The following is a 16,421-nucleotide window of genomic DNA, read 5'->3' as shown; positions in this document are numbered from 1 at the left end:
TGAACGACGCTAAAGGGCTACCTCCTAGCAGACCGCTAAAACCAAGGCTCACCGTATCTGAATCCTCCCGCATGGTTCTGTTGATGTGCGTTGCGTAATAACTTGCGAGGAAGGATGCCTGTTTGAAATCTCAAGCAGGTAGGTACAAGGCCTCTCCCCTGAGTCTACGGATAAACTCTAAATATTTCTACCGCTACAAAAATAAACCATAGGCAGCCGCAGACCTTCAAGCCATGCGCCTATACAACCCCAATAGCGTGCTCAGTAGGGAGACAGAGGTCACCAAGCAGTAAACTCACATCTTTCTCGCTAAACTATCTCAAGACAGAAACACTAGCCATGAAGACTTGCGCATTAACAAGCCTCATAAAACGGGCCTGCTCGGACTGGCTGAAAGCCTGCAGTCCATTGGTTGCTGCTGAAAATGTAAAACACGTGAGAAGCTTCGCAAACACACCCTTCTCTTCTCTTATTGGATCACAAAAGACAGGTCTCCGATGTGCGGTTTCGGTTTGTATTCCCTGACGTTTACCTCTGACTATATCATGCGTTGTCCGCCTCAGAAAAGGTAACAAGGAGGAAGCTGCAGCTGCACGAACCTGATGCTGCCGGACACCACCGCCTTTCTCCGAGGCACAGCAGAAAATGCCTCGGAGAAAGGGAGTGTCCTTTTCGGATTGGGGGGCGTGTTTTGCTGTTGTCTCCTCCCTGAGACTTCTCGCAAAAAACACGCCCCCCGATCCGAAAAGGACGGGGCAGGATTAGAGTGACGGGACCTCTTCTCCAATGGCTGGCCAGCATTTACTAGGCCAGCCAATGGAGAACAGGGAAGAAGAGGGGCGGGTTCAAGCCCCTCTTCTCCCAAGTCATTATGTCTCGCGAGCGAGACTGCGCAAGCGCAGCCATCGCTAGCCGAGACCTAAAAAAGGAGTAAGAAACAAAAGCTATATGTAATACAGAATGCTGAATGAAAACATATATTATATGAAGTATAATGCCACAGGTATAAATTAATTTATTATTATTGGTCGACATGGGACATATAGAGCATGATGCTGCAGGCACAACTTTTCGATGTCACTTGTAATATGCGTGCAAAGTGCTTGAGGGAGGTATACTTTTCTCTAGAATACCAAAATGACAAAGGTGTCCTGTTTATGCTGACACGTAGATCAGCACTTAAAAATCCACTGCTGGCATCTGTAGGTGACCTCATACTACAGGTTAAAATATAGGCAGTTGAAGCTCACCCTTCACCCACATATGGTTGATACAAAACATATAATTAAATTGGATAATAAGAGACACTTTTCTGGTGTGGTATGAGTGGTTTAAAACACCAAAAAGGCATTAGTAGTATATAAAAACAATGTTCAAGCAATTAGAAGGTGCCTTGGTAATAGGAAAAAGGTTTAGGGCACAATTTACATAGAGCTGTCTTAAACTATGCCAGAAATGTTCATCTTTGTAGTGTAATGCATTTGAAAAAATCACAAAAGATACCCATGTTACACCGGGAGGGCTGGGCAAGTCACAGCTTACCAGGCATAATAATGGCACATTCCTTTTTATGGTGAGGTACTGACAGCGCAGTTGTCCCCAGTCAATTATGTGAGCATCACTAGAGAAGAGCTTATGCTCCGCTCATATCTTGGGAGCAAGGAGTACCTACTTTGACTGGGCATGGTTGTCTAGTCTGGCTTGACAGTGTAACTGTCGGGCGACCTTTTAACCTACAGCATTATTAAACTACATTTCTTTGCTTCCTCACAAATTACTGTCTGGTTGTTGAAGAATCCTGTTTTTGTCAGATTTCTGTCTCTGGGTTTATTATGGGTATAGTGGCTTCTTCAAACTGAATTTTAGTGCTGGATGTGGGAGGACCCCAGGATTACCATAGTAACCGCCCCCCCCCCACACACACCCAGCCCTCACAGTCCAAGTTTAGCATGACCGAACACTTTAGCCATCTTGAAAATGCCCTAAGTGAGTAGGATTGGCCGCAGAAACATTTACCCTGTTGGCTATGGCATGTCCGGGAGTTATTCCCACTCACTAGCTAGTGCCAGGCATATATGTGGCACCTCCAGGCCACCTCTTCAGAACTCTGCTGGACCTGAGGAAGAACGGAAAAGGGCAGTACGTGACGTCTGTGGTCTGATAGGAGCCCTGAAGGACTGGTCCTGCTCCCTCTTGCACACAGGACAAAGTAGTGGACTACAGTGGCTGACCTCATGTCTAAGCTTTATGGATATAACAAGCTAGAAGAGGCTTTTCCTACAACTGTCCAGCTGGTCAGTGGCAACTGTACCCGGCCTGGACCCTGTTTGCCTCTCTGGTGGGCACCCAGTGTGTCTCAAAGTGCCTTCCTCTGTGGTCCTGGGGGCCTTTAGAAGTGTACTTCTGTGATGGATTGGGACTTAAAGGATGGAGTCAAAAGTTAAAATCTTTGACCTGGATTAACATGGTTGGTGTATCCAAACCGTGCTCCATTGCGGCCAGTCTCAAATTGTGCGTAGGTTCCACTTTACCTTGACCATTGGCTATCATTAGCACTTTGTGCTTTTTGGGGCGTTTCCTACTTTAAACTGTTTAAAAGTCATATCTCTAGTTCCCCTTATTGGATTACTGTCACTTTGTTTATTACATTTTACTATTATTATTGGACGTTGTCCTTTTTGCAGGGTCATCCCAGAACTTTTTGCCTTCCTCCTGTATTTTTTCTGACCTGTTGTGGGTGGTTTTATGACTCTGAGCACTTTATCACTGCTGATCAGTACTAAAGTGAATGTGCTCTTTATTGTAAACTTGGTAAGATTGGTCTACACCTATTTGGCATAGTTAATTTACCTATCAGTCCCTTGTACAGTGGTATCTCATATACCCAGGGCCTGTAAATTAAATGCTACTGGTGGGTTTGCAGCGCTGCTTGCGCCACCCACCAAAGTAGCCTTTCAAACCTGTCCCAGGCCTCTGCCACTACAGGGCAGTTTACTGCCGCTGTGACGTGGCACATAAAATGGTTGCCACGTCTGTGACTCCCTTTTGACTACATATCAGTAACCCCCAAGTTAGGCCCTAGCTAGTCCTATGGGCAGGGTGCGGTGTAGGTAAAAGGTAGGACATATGACTTAACTATGTGGCTTGTCCTGGTAGTGACAAACAGCCTATTTGGTTTCTCACTGCTGTGAGGTTGCCCTCTCATAGGGATTCCCTGAAATGTGAGTCAGTGGTAATTCCTGACATGAGAGGGGTAGCATGATCAAGTTTGGAATAGTGGTGATAAATGCTGCTTATTGGTGTTCTGTTGTGTGTGTGATGCGCAAACGATTTACACATTGCCTCTGAGATAAGCCTGAATGCTCTGTCAGCTACCAAGGGGGTGAGCAGGGGTTATCTTCAGTGTGTAACTCCCTTGCCCTGACTAGAGTGGTGGTTTCTGCCTGGCGTAGGCATACGTCCTAGCCAACCAGGAACCCCATTTCTAACAACTATAGGTCAGCGTGTCTGCTCTGCGCCATAGCTACCAGGGGGTTGAGCTCAGGTTCATTTTGAGATTTGTAGAGTTCACCATGAGAAGGGTTATGATTATTCCTTGAAGCAGGCAGTCATACGCCAATTTAAGTGAACAGTGTAGTAATTTTCAAAAGGTTGTAAGCGTGTGAAATGAAAAGGTTTACATCAGCCAAAATAGTTAAGTATTGTAGGCTCAACCAAGAGATTGCAGGAAGAAAGGTGTCTTGACTGCCCATCTTGCTTGACATTTCAGTGCACTGGTCCAAAAGCTAAACTGCATGGAAATAAAGTAGCATGCAGACAGAAGACAAATTGCTTCACCCCACGTTACCACCATCCCAAAGCAGAATGAGACCACACTCTAAATTCTCTCACATTAAAGTATAATTGGTAGTAACTCTAGCAATTGTTCTAAGGTTTACCATTGGCATTTTTAATTGTGATGGAATTGATGATTGTCAATTTTGTGTGTTCAACTGAGAAGATGCACAAAGACAGATGTAGAAACTGGTGCTTTCAGCATTATGACTAAACTGGAAATGAATCACTGGTCATATTCTAGCCCCAAAAAATGAAATGGATCTTTAACAAATACCAACTGAGTTTTTTCTCTGAAGGAATCACTTTGATAATGATATAGTTTGAATGTTCAGCAATTTACTGTCTTGGAGTCTTTAGCTGGTAGATGCTTTGCCACACCAATTCTGTTAGAAGCATGGAGTCAGCTTGGATTTAGAAAATATCAATTTACAACACTCCTGTTGGCACATAAGTACTGTCAATCATCACTGTGGTGTAGTGTGGGCCACCTACATCTTTCAGTATTCACTAATTAAGTTTCTATGTGCACTGGTATGCCAGATAGAAGTTTAAACAGCCAATACTGATTCCCTGCATCTATCCACCTGCATTTAAATAATTTTGTTTGGCTGAGTTTAAACGGGCTGTATAAATTGTGAGGTGGGTTGGTGTTGGTTACACAAAAGAGTCTTACACACTTAATAGTGGAGTTAATAGTAAGTAACTTTTCTTTTGTTTCATTCTTCCTGCTCCGTGCTACTGCCAACGCAAGCAACACATAGAAGATGCATGGAACATGTGCGGGCAGCATTGGTGCTCAACAATAATGCTTTTAACACATTTTTTTCCAAAGCTGAACAGACTGGAAACCACTCACCAACGAAAGCACAGCCACAATCATGATGACGGTCCACTTGGGGCCCCCCAAAGACAGAGTGCCCTCACAACATCTACAACCTAGGAGGAACCATGATCAGCAATGCTCTCACATCCATCATTAAGACCTTCATCCAAACTGCTACTTTCCCGGAGAGCTGGAAACACACCGTGGTCAACGCCCTCCTCAAGAAACCATTGGGCGACCCCAGCATACTCAGCAACTACCGCCCCCATCTTGCTGCTATTGTTTCCAGCCAAAGTCATGCAGAAAGCAATCAACGAGTAACTCTCTAGCCACCTTGAGCTCCACCAACTTCCGGACTCCTCTTAATCAGGTTTCCGACACAACCACAGCACCAAGACTGCTCTCATCTCAGCAACAGATGATGTCCATGCCATCCTTGACCTAGAATAAACTGCAGCACTCATTGTACTCAACCTCTCTACAGTCTTCAACACCGATTTCCACCACACTCTCACCATGAGACTTCACAACAAAGGAATACAATGACCATCACTCAAATGGATATTCTCGTTCTTCACAGGAAAACTTCAACGTGTAAGACGCCCACCATTCACCTTGGAGCCCAAGGAAATCAGCTCCAGAGTCTCGCAAAGCTCATCACCCAGCCACACTCTCTTCAACCTGTATGTGACATCACTGGCCAACATCATCAGGACGGACGGAATCAGAATTATCTCCTAGGCCAGCCCACAGCTAATCTTATCTCTAACTGACAAAACCATCACCACCAAAACCAACTTTGCAAACCAGCGTGGCCACCTAGATGCATGATAACTGCCTGAAGCTCAACACCGACAAGTTGGAAGTAATAATCTTTGGGAACGAATAGTTTCTTACCTGTCGGTGTAGTTTTGCAGCTTGAAGATCTTTCTGGATTCACTATGCTGTGCATTATTCCGCGATCTGGTGGTTTGGTCCGGATTCGTAGTCTTTCTTTTGTTTTTTTTTTGTAGCCCAGGTGGGCGTCGACGTCCCACCATTTGGTGCACCTCTCGTGACGTCGTCGTGCTTCCTGCGGAAGTCCCACCTTTGGGGCGCCATCTTCGGGTTCTTTTTTCCTCTTTTTTAAAATTTTTTTTTTTTTAACCCTAGGCGTTCTCTTAATTTTCCTTTTCAAATTTCCTTTAGTTTTTCAATTATTCTGTTCTTCCTTGTCCTTCCACCTCTTTCTCCATCCTCATCTTCCTGGCGGAGGTAGGTGGGTTCGCTAGTGAATCCAGGAAGATCTTCAAGCTGCAAAACTACACCGACAGGTAAGAAACTATTCGTTTTGCAGCGTGAATCTTTCTGGATTCACTATGCTGTGCATAGACTTTGAAGCGGTTTGTTATCTTTGTGGCGGCTGGGTGGTAGATGAGTGTTGTCCGTTGAATATGTGTTGAAGCACCTTCTGTCCTACTTGTGCTTCCTTGTTCATCTGTATGTCCACGCAATAGTGCTTAGTGAACGTGTGCACTGATGCCCATGTTGCCGCCAGGCATATGTCTTGAATGGGCGTATTTGCCAGAAAGGCAATAGTTGCTCCCTTCTTCCTTGTGGAGTGGGCTCGTGGCCCATCCGATAGCTCCTGCCCTGCCTGTTTGTGGCAGAATTGTATTGTCAGTGCGATCCATCGTGCAATGGTGGCTTTTGTCACAGGTCTACCCAGGAAACTAGTTGCAAAGGAGACAAAGAGCTGCTTGGTCTTCCTGTGCTCTTTGGTCCTCTCAATGTAGTGCATCACTGCCCTTCTAGCGTCTAGAGTATGCAGTGCCCTTTCTGCGCTTGTTGTGGGGTTTTGAAAGAAACTCGGTATCTGAATTGTCTGGTTCATATGGAATGCTTCAAAGACCGCCCCGGGGTACCGACGGACAGAGCGGGGCCCCTTCCCTGAGTTGAGACCAGGTTGAGGTGAGGGCAGTGCCCACTAGTTTTGGGCATCCGGTTTTGATTGTTCCTGACCTGACCGGTGCGGTAGGATGAGTTTATTCACATACCTTTTTGTATATTTTGTTGACACGTTTTCACACTCAACCACAGCAGTAATCTAGGTCCTGACGAATGCCCAGATACGTTTGATCATGAGTGGGCAGAAACATGTTGACCGACCATGCTATGGACAATAGCATAATGACAAAACTATCTATGCCATATTGCCATTTTGCTTCTTAATCTTGACAAGGATCCTCTACCAATAAAGATTTTTTGAGCATCCTTAGTCATTTTTAATTCACTCTATTATTTTTACTGCTGCTTTTAGGATCTCCTATTCTGGCTCCTTAGGTAGGATTTCATCACAGATATCATCCGTGAGGGATCAGGTGACCATCCTCCTTTGGTGCTTCTTCTATGCTAGTGACCGGTTCACTGTTTCATGAACTGGTCCAGCAGGTTGGAGCTGGCAGACCCAGATGATAATAACAAATAACCACCTTAAGTGATTGATGGGTCCTGTTTTGGGAGAGGCTCTCTTATAGAGTTGTCACTTTTAATTCGGGGTTTACCTTGGCTTATTTGTGTACTTTCTTCACTTAGTCCCAGACCCAGGTTGTTTCAGTGTTGTGTCATATGGAATGCCACCATAAAAATATCAAAGCTGTTCCTTAAGTGAGTGAGACGGACCATGTGGTGTTCAAAAAAGTTTGTTTGGATATAGGAACCCTCACACAACCATCAGGATGTCGTGCTTCACGCACCCATCAGGATGTAGTGCTTCATCATCAGGCTGCTCCACGTCGAGTCGGCTGGTGCAATACCCGACGGGCTCTTTGTTAGGGAGCGCTCTTATGGAGATCTTTTTATCCAATACAGCTGTTAGGTGAGGTGGGTGTGAGGGGCTCTATTGTAATGTAGATGAAGGAAAGTAGTTGCTAGCTAAAATAGGGAAGGGAGTGCTTTCTCAATCAGTTTATTATGAAGCCTCCTTACCTAATTAAAAACTATGAGGTTGAGTGTTAGTAACGTAGGTTAATGTGCTAGGTTATAGACACTGCCTCATCGGGGTCAACATGTTTCTCACTCTGACTGAGGATTACTCTAGCGATTCTTCAGGACCTAGTATATTCTATCTACATTTGAACTTAAACTGTATATCCAATTGACAGTAAGCATTCTCATTTGTAGCTGGTATTTTACCTGCAACTCGGTCTACCCTATAAACTCCATAGGATAGCACACTGCTGTTCCTGGTAGGCTACGCAAGGAGTTCCTCGCGTTAGACACGCCAAGTCCGTATCTCCAGTCGACCTACCCCGCTCTACCAGGACTGGGAGGTTTTTTGAACACCACATGGTCCGTCTCACTCACTTAAGGAACAGCTTTGATATTTTTATGGTTGTATATTTCAGGGCCTCCTTAGCTGGACCTCCTTTCCAAAGCCCTGTTCGCCCCCCCCTAGATTTTTGTTGATATATCATATGGAATGCCGACACCACCTCAGGCATGAAGTGTGGGTCCGTTCTTAGAACCACCCTATCCTTGTGTATCTGGATGTAGGGCTCTTGCAGTGTCAGTGCTTGCAGCTCGCTCACTCTGCGCAGCGAGGTTATCGCTACCAGGAAGGCTGTTTTCATTGTCAGCATTTGCAGCGTGGCCTTATGGATGGGCTCAAACGGCGCCTTCATAGGCTCGGTTAGGACCACGTTGAGGTTCCATACCGGCGGCGGCATCCTCTTTGGTGGCGCAATTCTTTTCGCCCCTTCCAGGAACCTCTTTACTACCTGTGACGTAAAGAGACTTCCTCCTCTCTCCCCTCGTGTGTAAGCTACGATTGCCGCTAGGTGTACCCTTAGGGAGGATGAGCATAGATTACTTTTTAGTAGGTGTGTGAGGTATCTAAGCACCGTTGACTCTCTTGTCATTTTATTCTGTAGTTTATTTCTGCTGCACCATATTGTGAACCTTTTCCATTTCTCCCCATAGCATTTGCGTGTTGTAGGTCTCCTTGCCTCCCGCAGCACTCGCATAGTGCTTGGAGGTAGGTTCAGGTGCACAAACTCTAAGTCTTCAGGAGCCATGCCGCCAGGCTGAGGCTCTCTGGCTCTGGATGCAGGACCTCTCCGTTCTAAATGGAGAGCAGATCCTTTCTTCTTGGGAATTTGTGAGGAGCGCCTTGTGCCATTTCCACTATTTGAGAGAACCATGTCTGTCTTGCCCACTGTGGTGCCACTAGGATCAGTGTCATGTTGCTGGTCCTGCACTTGTCGAGCACCCTGTGTAACAGCGGTATCGGTGGAAAAGCGTAGGCAAATGTCTTTGACCAACTTATCCATAGGGCATTCCCTTGCGATTGCTGTTCTGGTTGTCTGGATGCGAAGTTTTGGCATTTTGCATTCAGGCGTGTTGCAAACAGGTCTATTGTTAGTGTTCCCCCACCTTTGGAATAGCCTCTGCATTTCCTGTCCATTGAGCTCCCACTCGTGGGATGCCGATGTCTGTCTGCTGAGCCAGTCTGCCTCCACATTGTCCTTCCCTGGTAGGTGTATGGCCAGCAGGTCTATCTTGAGTGGGATGGCCCATCTCCAAATCTCCTGTGCCAGAGTGGAAAGGGGGAACGATTGTGTCCCTCCCTGCTTGTTGATATAGAACATGGTAGTAGTATTGTCCGTCTGTATCAACACTTTCTGGTTGTATAGCTGCTTCTGGAAGGCCTTCAGGGCTAGCAGGACAGTCTTCAATTCCAGGTAATTGATGTGTCTGACCGCATCTGCCGGAGTCCACAGACCCCTCACCCTGAGCTTGTTCATGTGTGCTCCCCATCCTATTTGTGATGCGTCCGTGGTGATGGTCACAGTTGGGTTTGGTGGTATCAAGGTCTTTCCTGTAGTTAAGTTCTCCCTGTTCCACCATGCTATCTCCTCCTGCACTGCGTGCGTAACAACCACTAGATCCTCCCAACTCCCGCTTGCTTGTGACCATTGCTGTTGCAGCCATTGTTGGAATGGTCTCATGTGAAGCCGTACATTGGGGACTAGGTGGATGCATGACGCCATCATCCCCATGATCTTGCTCACTGTTCTCACTGTCAGAACTCGCCCCTTCTGGTAGAGGCGCGTCTCGTTCAGCAGGGCTATTGTTCTTCTGTCGCTGGGCATGACCGTTCCGTCTATGGTGTTGATCTTCGCCCCTAGGAAGATCTTCACCTGTTCTGGTTCCATCGATGACTTCCCTCAGTGTATCGAGAACCCCAGGTTTGTTAGTGTTCTTGTCACCCGTTCTGCGTGCTCCTCGCACTTGTCGCGAGTGTTTGCTTTGATTAGCCAGTCGTCTAGGTAAGGATACACATGAATCCCTTCCCTTCGTAGGTACGCTGCTACTGCTACAAGGCATTTTGTGAAAACCCTTGGGGCGGACTTTAGACCGAATGCCAGGGTTGTAAACTGATAATGATCCTGGTTGATGTTGAACCTTAACAGGTTTTTGTGTCGTCTGTTCATTGGGATGTGCAGGTAGGCGTCTTTGAGATCCACGGTGGACATGAAGTCTCCGCCTCGCATTTGGGGTAGCACTTCTTGTAGTGATGTCATCTTGAATTTTTGCGTCTTTATGAACTTGTTTAGGAATCCTAGGTCCAGGATGGGTCTTAGTGATTCGTCCACCTTTGGTACCAGGAAGTAGTTTGAGTACACTCCCTGGTTCCTTTCTCTGCATGGCACTGGTTCTATGGCCCTCTTTTTCAGTAGTTGAAGTGTCTCCTCCCTGAGTTGAGCGAGCTCTTGACCCGAGCGCTGTCTTCTCTTTGGTTTCTTGTTTGGAGGCCTTTTTTCTAACTCTATGCAGTATCCGTGCTGTATGACGTTGAGAACCCATTTGTCTGAGGTTATTTGTTGCCATTGTTGCAGGTAGAGGCCCAGTCTTCCGCCTACCGGTGTTGCATGTTCGTAGGCGCTTGTTTTGTGTAACCCCCTTGGTGTTCTTACATTGCGCTTCACCCTTTGGGGTATGCTGGGGGTGAGTGTTTTTTTGCGTATGTAGTCACTTAGATGAGGGTTGGTCTCCCCCTCTCCTCCTTTGGCCACGTCAGTTTCCCCTCCCGCGAAAGGACTGGCCTCGAGGCTGGTACTGCCAGTTCTGCTTCTGCTGTTCCTGCTGGCTGTGACTGTCACCCTGCTGCCCTTGCTGGAATGTCTGGTGCGACGTACCCTGCTGGATTCCTCCCCTTCCGTAGGGTCTCTGATTTTGGGTGCCTCTTCGCATCCCTCTGAATTGCAGGGCCCCCATGGATCTTGCTGTCTCATTTTCCTTTTTCAGTTGGGTGAGCTTCTCGTCCACAGTTTCCCCGAACAGCGTTTCACAGCAGAAAGGGGTGTTCAGTATGTTATTCTGGACTTCCTGCTTGAATCTAGAAATTCTGAGCCAAGCCTGTCTCCTTTCAGTGATCCCTATGGCCATCAGTCTGCTCGAAGTTTCCGCCCCGTCCAATGCAGTCTTGATGCATGAGTTGGCGATATTCTTCCCTTCCTCCACCAGATGGGAAGCCCTTTGACCGTACTCTTCTGGGAGATGCTTGACTAGTTCCCCCATCTCATCCCAATGCTGGTACTGGTGTCTGTTCAGTAGCGCGTTTGAGTTTGCCATGCGCCAGTGCATTGCGGCGTTTCTTTCTACCTTCCTTCCAGTGAGGTCCATCCTTCTGCTCTCCTTATCAGGAGGTGGGCCCGAGGTCGCCGGCACATTGGCTCTTTTCTTGGCCGTGGAAGCAATGATGGAGTCGGCAGTGACCGATCCCTTGATGTAAGGAGGATCCTGCGAGGAGTGCTTGTACTTCTTTTCCGTTCTGGGTGTGATGGACCGGCATGTTCCTGGGTCCTTAAACGCCTCCTTCCCTTGGTTCATCACGCTTTGGAGCATGGGGAGGAACTGGCTCCTCGTCTGGATGGGGAGCAGAGTTTCGAGTATGAAGTCTGCTTTCGACTTCTCCTCGTCCAATTTCACACCAAAGGCTGCTGCAGCACTCTTGACGACCATGTTGTAAGCCCCGACGTCGTCTGGCGGCGAAGGCCTCGAAGGATACGAGTCCACGGGCTCTTCGGGATTTTCGACGTCGATGTCCTGCCATTCCAGCTCCTGAGTCGTCGACGGCGCCGAGCCGTAGAACGACTGCTGATCCTCTTCATCATCTTCTCCCTCATAGTAGGGGCCTTCTTCCTCCTCTTCAGGACCTCTCGACTGCTCTTCCGCGTCGAAATCTCCCTGTTCCTCGATCTCGACTACATCCGTCGACGGGACCGTTGGGATTTTGAATTGTTTCATTCTTTCGTCGAACTCCTTCTTCCTCTGAAGGATGCTCTCCATCTCCGCCTCGAGCCTTCTCTTTTTCTTTTCCATGTCGGAGATGTGCTCGGCGTCGACCGCAGGTCTCTCCGACGGAGCTTGCGTCGACGCGGCCTTGTCTTTCGTCGCCGAACGTCCCACCTCGTGGGTCTGTTTCGAAGAACTCCTGTCTCTCGGCGGTCTTCTGCACCTGGGAGTCCTTCTCGAAGGATCCGCTCGGCCTTCTGTCCTTTGAACCACTGGCGGAAGTCGAAATTTTCGGCGCCGGTGTTCCCTTCGAGGACTTTGACTCATTTTTTCGAGAGTCACCTTCCGATTTTCGGGGCCCTTTTGGTGGTTTTGTACTCTACGTGTCTCTTACCTCGTCAGGCGTTTTCTTATCGGTCTCTGCGACCGTGAAGACATCAGGTCCCTCGGCGATGTTGTCTTCATCGCCAGTGGAGAGGCCCAGATCGTACAGTGACGGGGCCTTACCCTTGCCTTCCATGCTGAAGTTGGCTCTCCTATGACGTTCTCTCACCCGAAAAGTCTTCGGCGCGAAAGCGGAACAGTCGTTGCAGTCCTTGCTCTCGTGGTCGATCGGCAGGCAAAGGTTGCAGACCGGATGTTGGTCCTTCTGCGCGTACTTGTGGTGGCAGTTAGGGCAGAACTTAAATGGTGTCTTGTCCATTGCGCTCAGAGCCTCTGAGTGCGCATTTTCCTATGGGCGTCGAAGAATTTCGAGGATCCCCTCCTTCTTCGTCGTCCCGGCTGTAATACCTTTCTCTCTGTAGTCTTCTAAAAGTTCTCCTTCGATGAAACTCGCGTATTTTCCTTCTTCCTTCGTCTAAAACTCTGGAGCTTCTCGATGACGATCCAGACCCAACGGCGGAAAAAAGAATCTGAAGATGGCGCCCCAAAGGTGGGACTTCCGCAGGAAGCACGACAACGTCACGAGAGGTGCACCAAATGGTGGGACGTCGACGCCCACCTGGGCTACAACAAAAAACAAAAAAAACAAAAGAAAGACTACGAATCCGGACCCAACCACCAGATAGCGGAATAATGCACAGCATAGTGAATCCAGAAAGATTCACGCTGCAAAACTAGAGCTCACCCTGAGACTTCTCCTGGAGGCCCAAGGAACTAGACTTCATCCACCCCAACAGCTCACGCCAGAAACCTAGGACTTATCCGGGACAACAAACTCACCATGGCATCACAGATCAACGCCGTCACCACCTCCTGCTTCCACATCCTATATATGCTACAGAAGATCTTCAAGTGGCTCCCACTGAACACCAGACACACCATCATGTAGGCCCTCATCACAAGCAGCCAGGGAGAAAGAAATCAACGAGTAACTCTCCAGCCACCTCGACCTGCACCAACTTCTGGACAGCTCTCAATCAGGCTTCTGGCGCAACCACAGACAAAGACTGTCCTCATCTCGGCAAAAGATGACATCCGCGCCATCCTCAACCTACGGAAAACCGCAGCGCTCATTCTACCTGACCTCTCCCCAGCCTTTAACACTGTTTTCCACTACACTCTCATCATAAGACTTCACAACAAAGGAATTCAAGGACCAGCACTCAAAATAGATATTCTCAATACTCACCGGAAGGACCCAACGTTTAAGACTTTCACCATTCAACGAGTAACTCTCCAGCCACGTCGAGCTTCACCAACTTCTGAACACCTCTCAATCAGGTTTTCACCGCAACCACAGCACCAAGACTGCCCTCATCTCAGCAACAGATGATATCCGTGCCATCCACGACCTATGGCAAACCGCAATGCTCATCCTACTCGACCTCTTCGCAGCCTTCAGGATGCACAGAATCAGAATCGTCTGCTACGCTGACCACACACAGTTCATCTGATCTCTAACTGACTAAACCCAACTTTGCAAACTGCCTGACCGGTGTGGCCATCTGGATGCAGGAAAGATGCCTGAATCTCAACACTGACAAAACGGAAGTAATGATCTTCAGGAACTAAAGCTCACCCTGGGACTCCTCTTGGTGGTGCAAGGAACTAGGACCCCACCCCTCCCCCCACCAGACCACGCCTGAAACCTAGGACTGATCCTAAACAATAAACTCACCAAGGGATCACAGATCAACGTCATCGCCTCCTCCTGCTTCCTCATCCCATGTATGCTGGGGAAGATGTTCAAGTGGCTCCCACTGAACACCGGATGCAACTTCACATAGTCCCTCATCACAAGCAGAATGGACTAGGTTAATGCACTCTACACAAAAATCTCAACCCACCTACTCTGCAGACTCTAAACCACCCAGAATGCTGCAACCAGACTCATCTTCGACCTCTCTTGCAACACCAACATCACACTGCACCTCAGAGAGCCCCACTGACTTCCTACCTATAAATGCTGCAATTCAAACTTTTTACCCATGCACTGCACAACATAGGACCCACATACCTCAGCCACCACCTACACTTTCACCAACCCACCGGACAACCACGTTCAGCATCACTCTCACTCACACATACCCTCCGCATCCACAGAAGCATAACTGGAGGTTGTTCATTGTCATTCATAGCTGCAAAGAAGTGGGACTACCTCCCCCAACACATCAGGGCCTCCTCCTCGCTTTTCAGGTCATGAAAGAGGCTGAAGACCTGGCTTTTCAATTTATCGATATCCATGCTGGACCAGAAGAGACATCCTGTAATTCAGGCTCGGTTTCACTCCCACACACCCACTCAGCACCTCGATACCCTCATGGGTGACAAGCTGCGCTCTACAAATCAATTTAATATAACACAATTTGAAGCCTCATTAAAAAGAAAGTAGAAAAGGTGAGTCAGTAAGAGAAATTGTACAGAAGACATACAGGGTGGGGTTACAAGGAGAAGGAGAAAAAAATATAGAGAAAGCTAGGGTTGAGGTATGCATCCAATTGCTGAAGAAACCCTCCACAGACACTTCAACGCTTACCAACTACAGACCGATCGGCCTGTTACCATTCCTGGCCAAGGTCTTGGAAAAACTCATCAACAGATGCCTCACCAAATACCACAACATTGGTTTCAGACCCCACCACAGCAAAACAACTGCCCTCATCACTGTCTAGGATGACTTTGGAATGACTCAGGATGGAGGAGAAACAATAACCATCATCCTCCTTGATCGCACCAGTGTTTGAAACAGTCTCCCACTCCATCCAAAACATCTGAACCTAAGGACATGCACTCCAATGGATTTGCCTCATCCTCAGTAGAGGGACCCAGTCTGTCAGTCTGGCACCATACACATTAGATGTCAACAACCTCATCTGCAGAGTTCCGCAAGAATCCTCCCTGAGCCCAACCTCTTCAACACATATATGATCTCTCTAGCGTGCATTATCTTCTCTCACAACATCAATGTCCTCTCCTTTGCTGATGACACACAACTGAGCGGTCCCTCACGGATAAGACACCCATACCCAAATCAAGTAAAATGCCTGCATGACTGAAATCTGCCACTGGATGAAGACCAACTGCCTGAAGCTGAACACCTACAAGACCAAAATCACGATTTCTGGGAAAAGCACTTCACCGTGGGAGTCCAACTGTAAGCCAACAGAGCTAGGACCGACACCAACCCTCATCAATCAAGCCAAGAACCTCAGGATCGACATCAACCGGAAATTTGACATGACCACCCAAGTCAATGCCGTCACTAACTCATGCTTCCATACTCTGAAAATGCTGAGGAAGATTTTCAAATTCCTCCCAGAAAACAGTCACGCAAGCCCTCGTCACAAGCAAGCTAGACTATTGGAAAACCCTCCATGCGGGGGTCAATAAAAAACTAGCCAGAAGGCTGCAGACCATTAAGAACTCGGCGGCCGGAATCACTCTCAATCTCCCATGCTGCACTCACATCACACCACACCACACCAGAAGAACCTCCACTGGCTCACTGTACACAAACTAGCACAATTCAAACTCTTCACTCACACTTTCAGGGCACTACATAACCCTGGCCCAACATACGTTAATAATTGCATCAGCTTTTACAAACCTCTAACCTCTGCTCATCTGGAATCCTACTTGCACACATCCCACGCATACAGAAAAACAGATATGGTGGTCGAGCCTTCTCCTACATCACTCCTAAAGCATGGAAAGCCCTGCCGCTACACATAAGAGCCTTCTTACTTCTTGAATACGGCAAGAAGCTGAAGACCTGGCTTTTTGAGTAGTCCACTAGGCCCTAGGTTGGGCTAGACTCTCAGCTGCTCATCGCTAGGGTACCCTCCTAGGTGATTGTGCGTTCTACAAATCTGTATCACAAAACAAAAAAACATATGAAAAACATATATTACACAGATATTTTCCTACAAATCCAAGTAAAATGCTGAATGACAAAATTCATACCTTATTAACTTTCTCTGCGTTGCTCCCAACAACTATGGAACAGCCACAGGTTTGCAGGTGAGAGCTGATGGCACTG

At 47.7% G+C, this 16,421-nt stretch overlaps 1 protein-coding gene across 2 annotated transcripts in view; it reads right to left on the bottom strand.

The window, feature by feature from the left end:
• The window catches only part of C9orf72 (C9orf72-SMCR8 complex subunit), a 289,750-nt gene that overhangs the window by 96,519 nt on the left and 176,810 nt on the right, over positions 1-16,421 (bottom strand). For both annotated transcript variants that reach the window (XM_085641326.1, XM_085641327.1), the window contains exon 5: positions 16,346-16,418. In XM_085641326.1, the coding sequence (XP_085497452.1) occupies positions 16,346-16,418 (73 nt within the window). The remainder of the gene's footprint in view (positions 1-16,345; positions 16,419-16,421) is intronic.

This window comes from Triturus cristatus, chromosome 2_2 (assembly GCF_964204655.1).
Source record: "Triturus cristatus chromosome 2_2, aTriCri1.1, whole genome shotgun sequence".
Lineage (NCBI taxonomy): Eukaryota > Metazoa > Chordata > Amphibia > Caudata > Salamandridae > Triturus > Triturus cristatus.
Note: the sequence above shows the minus strand (reverse complement) of the source record. Positions and strands in the feature narration are given on the sequence as shown.